Source organism: Phasianus colchicus, chromosome Z, assembly GCF_987193195.1.
Source record: "Phasianus colchicus chromosome Z, bPhaCol1.hap1.1, whole genome shotgun sequence".
Lineage (NCBI taxonomy): Eukaryota > Metazoa > Chordata > Aves > Galliformes > Phasianidae > Phasianus > Phasianus colchicus.
The window spans coordinates 23326503-23331958 of record NC_143476.1 but is presented as its reverse complement, the minus strand read 5'-3'; the positions used below and the strand labels follow the sequence as shown (position 1 = coordinate 23331958).

The window sequence follows — 5456 nt, the reverse complement described above, 5'->3', positions numbered from 1 at the left end:
GCCTGGTAATTAGCATCCTCCGGTGACATGAATCGATCAGGTTTGCATTTGCCTTGACAATCATGTGACAGAGAATGGAAAACAAAGGGATGGGATGAGTCCTCTCAGGTAATTAACCTACGCTCCAATGCTTCCCACACCAGCCTATTTTCAATTTCGGCACAGTACAGTTTATACACTCTAACATTATTGCTCAGAAGATAGAGTGATGATTCAGGTTTGCTAAAAATGGCTTCACCATACTGCAATCATGCTCGTGAAGCTTCATCTTGAATCCTGTAGTTATAAGCTTCTTCTCACTGAGAAATAAATGTGTGGTGTTTTATCTGAAAAGTTACTCAGCAGGTACCTGAAGCATTTGTATACCATCTTTAAGAAAACATGGCTTGTTTGGTCAATTTGCCTACCAATTATTTTTCCCCCTTTTTTTTTTTTTTTTTTTTTTTTAATGTGTATAATACCATAAGTGACCTCCCTTAATACTGCTGTCCATACAACTAATAAGTAACTGAGAAATAATATGCCTCTGCTGCATCCCATCGTGCCAGAAGATCAATATTCCTTTAGAGATTAGAATAGATGTTAAGTATCACCTGTGCCCAGACCCACTGAAATAAAAAAAATGATGCCTACTGGCTTCTGTGGGAGCCCGACTTTGACATCGTTCTGGCAAGCTGTCCACCACTAAACTGAGCTCCTGCAGGGGTCAAAACCTAAATGAGGGAAAATAGAAATCTGGGAACTGAAACTGAGCCACAAAGAAATATTCTAATTCAATGGCATCCTGAACAGACTCAAATAAAACGTGACCACTCATACGCACACGTGTGCAGACACACACACAAAAGAAAGTTATGAATTTAACAATCTTAAAAATTCATAGATTAAAATTGTTCACATTAAACAATTGAGTATAATAGGTAGCTTTCTCAACTTTCCATTTATTTCCCTGAGCACTGATCTTTGGAACATCTGGAGTTTCGGAATTATCTAGTTCACAATTCCTAGAAGAGTTACGTAAAATACTGTCTTTGTATGTCAAAAATCAATTCCTTAAGTAAAACTAAGATACAACTTACATGAACAGCCAATTTTTTATTTTATTTTTTAAAGCCAACAACTACCATCTGTATGTAGGCACCTTGCTGGTCTGTCTTCCAAACTCACTCTGCAGCTGGGCAGCTCCTATTTAACTCAGTACAGGGTGCCGTGCTGTGCTATAAACTCATCTGCGCAGAGACCTATGTAAGGATTTAACCTCCCTACTTTTGTAACTCATTTTTTGCAAGATATTTTAGGTATATAAGCAAGACATTATGCTGCCAATTCGATTCTGTGCCTCAGTTGATATTGTAGGTAAAGACTTTTAACTGACTTCTCTGTAAGGGGTTAAGGAGGTGATCTGCAGAGGCAGCACACAGCCAGCACACAGGCAGCCATACAGCCAGCACACAACCAACCATACAGCCAGCATACATAGAGTCTATCTCCAGTGCTAACAGGAGACGAGGAGATGTCTCAGGTTGGCCCTCTGCACAAGGAAATCTGCTGCCCAAAAGGTGCTGCCTTAGATTTCTGCAGCTCCTGGCAGCCTGGCCATGCTGCTTCTGACTGTCTTCTCTAGGTGAGAGCTGTCAGTATGAGCTTTGCAGACCACAGACTGCAATTTCAAGACTTCTAAGGCATTCTGAATTTCAGGTTATATAAAGCGTGCAAGTGAAAACACTTTAGAAAACAAAACAATACGGAAGGATTTGGTTATTTTTAGCTAAAATTGTCTCTCTCCAATTCTAAGGCTGTAAATTACGTCAGTCTCTCTGCAACTAAAGGTTTTAGAACAATTTTCCAGGACCACGCTGGAAATACACTGTAACTTTGCGTTCCCTTAACTCTCTCTACGGTATCTGAGACATGGGCACTATGCAGCAGGCTCCAAACAGCAGGAACAGAAAGGTCATTTTGTAAAGCTCCATTTCAGCATAGGGTGCCTGGGGGTGCTGAACTGAAAGCAATCTAGAGAGCTGCTTTTGGGTTCTCTGTGCAGCGTGAAATTAAGCTTTCACCTGTCCTGGACAGATGTAAAGACAATATGCAGTACCTACTTCTTTAGCTGGCACTTTCTGACACCACCTTGACTCTGGCATTCCAAGGCAGAATCCAGGAACAGCATTTAGCAGTTTCTCTCTTTGCCTTTTCCACACCTCCATATTCAGAAAGAGTTAACAGCATACAATCCTATTATTATTTCCCCACCCCCCCCTCCTAGGGAATTAAAGTGGCCTCTCTGAAAGGAAAAAAATAAAATAAATCTCTGTAACAGGAGTATAAATACTGCTCTGAAAACACATTTGGAAGATGCCTTCCAAGATGGTTATCTTTTTTTTTTCTTTTTTTTTCTTTTTTTTTCTTTTTCTTTTTCCTTTTTCCTTTAAAACTGTGACCACTGCACCGGTTAAGGCTGTTTTACAATATATATATTTCAAATAAAACTTTAATATTCAAGCTTACCAGATTGATGGATTGTAACAGGTAAAATGGAACTCTTTACAAGGTAAACCATGTAGTTGTACAAAATAGAATCAAACCTTCACCTGTGTAAACCGAAAAGAAATCCTGCCTCGCATAAAAACACAGAACCTGTTTACAAAAAGGAATGTGTATGACATTTGGACTCCCTTGTAACTGCCATATCCTAGCAACATCTCAGCTGTTTTAGTAAAGTAACTAATCGTCAATTTTAAACTGCAGTGAATTTACCAAACATTTTCACTATAGACTTCTGAAAGCTTTTACAGTAAGAAGTTATCAACAAAAGCAGGCACGTTAGTGTACAAAAACATTGTTGATTTTTTTTCCTGTTTCTTTTTCAAAGTGCAGGTTTTTCTCGATGTGCATCTTACAAGACTGACAAATGTTTTAACTCACTAAATCTTAGAACAGAACTTAATTCTCCCGAGGAGTAGTGTAAACGTTAAAGATCCCCAATACATCTCTAGTAAACGTGACACGAATGTCTCTGCGTTGTTCAGAAATTTAGCTCTTTTGAGAGGTAAAGAAGCTTCATGACACCTTTTCCTTACACTGGCTGGTTATCATAAATGGGTAACTCTGGACTGCTAAAGCTGGAGACTGATGAATCACTTGAAGGGAACTAAACTTGGCTACGGAGGAGAGGCGGCGGGAGGAACCAACCCTTCGGCGTTTCTTGCGCAGCCTTTGGAGAACCCAGCCGCCGGCGGACAGACGGACGTAGGGACGCGGGAGGGCAGCGGGAGGAGGGCAGGGAGAGAGAGCTTCCGCAGAGACAGACGCGCGGCGCGGGGCCGTCCAGGCGGGGGCCGGCGGCCGCCCCGAGCCCCGCAGCGCTTTGCCCCTCGGAGCCGCTGCCGTTGGCGGTGCCGTCGGGGCGCGGCGCTAGGTGCCGTGGGCGCAGGGCTCCCCGGGGTAGATCTCGTCGTAGGCGGGGGGCTGCTCGCTGGGCAGCGGGTAGCAGTACGGGTAGGAGGCGTTCAGCTCCGGATCCATGGGCGAGTAGCCGGGCAGCTCGACGGACGGGTGCCCGCCGCAGTGCACCTCCACGCCGGCCTCGTCGAAGACGTGGAAAACGCCCACGTTGATGTAGGAGACGGCCTGGAAGGGGCAGTCCCCGGGGCTGAGCTCGGGCTCGCCGCCCGAGAAGAGCGAGCCCTGGCTATGGCGAGGCGCCCGCCGCCCGCCGCCGCCCCTCCGCCGCCGCCGCCGCCCGCCCGCCGGGGCCGCCGCCGCCGGGGCCGCTCTCCGCCGCCGGCGCCGGCGCCCGCGCTGCTGCGAGGCCTTGTAGTTCTTCACGAGGAGCAGGTTGAGCAGGCCCAGCAGGCACTCCAGCGCGTTGAAGACGGTGGAGAGCACCAAACCGCGCTGGTAGTCCCGCAGCTTCTGGCAGCGGAGAGCCGCCGCCGAGGCGTCGGGGGCCGCGGGACCGCTCCGCGGGCGGGCCGCGCCGCCGGGCTGCAGCAGGCAGTAGTGCGAGTACTTCCTCTCCACCAGCGACACGGTGTCGCCGTCGATGACGGCGCCGGCGAAAGCGCTCAGCACGCCCAGCATGAACACCAGCACCCCCAGCAGCAGGAAGTTCTGCCGCCCCCCAGGCGACGCCTTCTCCCCCGGCCCCGACGGCGCGGCCGCCGCAGCCTCGCTCCCGCCGGGTCCGGGGCCGCCGCCAGGGCCGGGGCAGGAGCCGGAGCCGGAGCCGGAGCCGGAGCCGGAGCCGGAGCCGGGGTCGGGACCGGAGCCGGAGCCGGAGCCGGAGCCGGAGCCGGGGCCACCGCCGCCGGGGTCGGGGGCTGGAGCCGGGGCCGGAGCCGGAGCCGCGGGCGCCTCGTCGGGCGGGCGGCAGCAAAGTAGCGCGGCGGCGAGCAGCGAGAGGCCGGCGGCCAGCAGCAGCCCCGAGTAGAAGGCGCCGGCGGCGGTGCCCAGGCGGAAGGGCTCTCCCTTCAGCTCGGAGCCCAGCGAGAAGCACTTCAGGCCCACGGCGGCGGCGCTGAGGGCGCAGGCGAGCAGGAGGCAGCTGGAGAGCGCGGCGCAGGCTCCCCGCACGCTCCACTTCATCCTCCGCGCCGCCGCCGCCGCCGCCGCCCCGCCGCCCGCCTCATCCTCCTCCCGCGGCCCCCCCTGGCCCCGCGGCGGCGGCGGCGGCGCGGCGCGGCGCGGCCATGCGGGCGCGGCGCTCCCCGACGGGGCGGCTCGGCTTCGCTCGGCTCCGCACGGCAGGCAGCCGCCGGCCGCAGTGAGCCGGGCGCGGCGAGCGCACACGCTCCCCCCCCCGCCTCCCGGCCGCCGCCGCCTCCTCGTCCCCGCCCGCCCTCTCTTATCGCGGCGGCTGCGGGGAGGCGATTAATTATGGATGGGAGCCGCGGCTGCCGGAGGGGGGCGGCCCGACGGCCCGGCGGGGGGGCGATGGGGCGGGCGACCCCCGGCCGGACCGGGGCTGTGGGCTTCTCGGGTTGGGGCGCACGGTGAGGGGTACGCGGGCGGCGGGGGCTCACCCCTGCGCGGAGGGCTCATCCTCCTGCTATCTATCTCTGGTAGAAATGTTTTAATTTGAATTAATGTATTTTTATTTACTTATCCGTGCATTTATTATGTATTTATTTTTCTCGCTTGCTCCTGCAGGAGACCCACGGCCCGCGATGCCCCCCTGTGACCGCGCTGCAGTGTGGCGGCGGTGGACCGAGTACCCTGCACCGCGCTGCCCGCCGCAGCCCCCCCCCCCCCCCCCCCCCACCTCCCTCCCTTTATTTGCGCTCGGCCGGCCGGCCCCGGCGGGACCGCTGCTGCTCGGGGGCGGCGGCCGGGACGGCACCCTCGGGGCGCCTCGTCCGGGCTGGTGGAAGACGCTGTGGGTGCGGAGAGGAGAGAGCACCGCTCCCTATCCGGCCGCGGCGTTTGGGATCGCTTCCCGTTGGGACCTTAGCCGG

At 54.4% G+C, this 5456-nt stretch overlaps 1 protein-coding gene across 1 annotated transcript; it reads right to left on the bottom strand.

Moving 5' to 3' along the window:
- Nucleotides 1-423: 423 nt before the first annotated feature.
- TMEM271 (transmembrane protein 271) lies at nucleotides 424-4631 on the bottom strand. The gene has a single exon (XM_090131760.1). The coding sequence runs from the start codon at nucleotides 4585-4587 to the stop codon at nucleotides 3415-3417; it is 1173 nt and encodes a 390-aa protein (XP_089987886.1). The 5' UTR covers nucleotides 4588-4631; the 3' UTR covers nucleotides 424-3414.
- Between the last annotated feature and the right edge of the window lie 825 nt (nucleotides 4632-5456).

What these genes read in the sequence shown, in the direction of transcription:
- TMEM271 (XM_090131760.1), bottom strand. Translation starts at nt 4,587, where the DNA reads ATGAAGTGGAGCGTGCGGGGAGCCTGCGCCGCGCTCTCCAGCTGCCTC.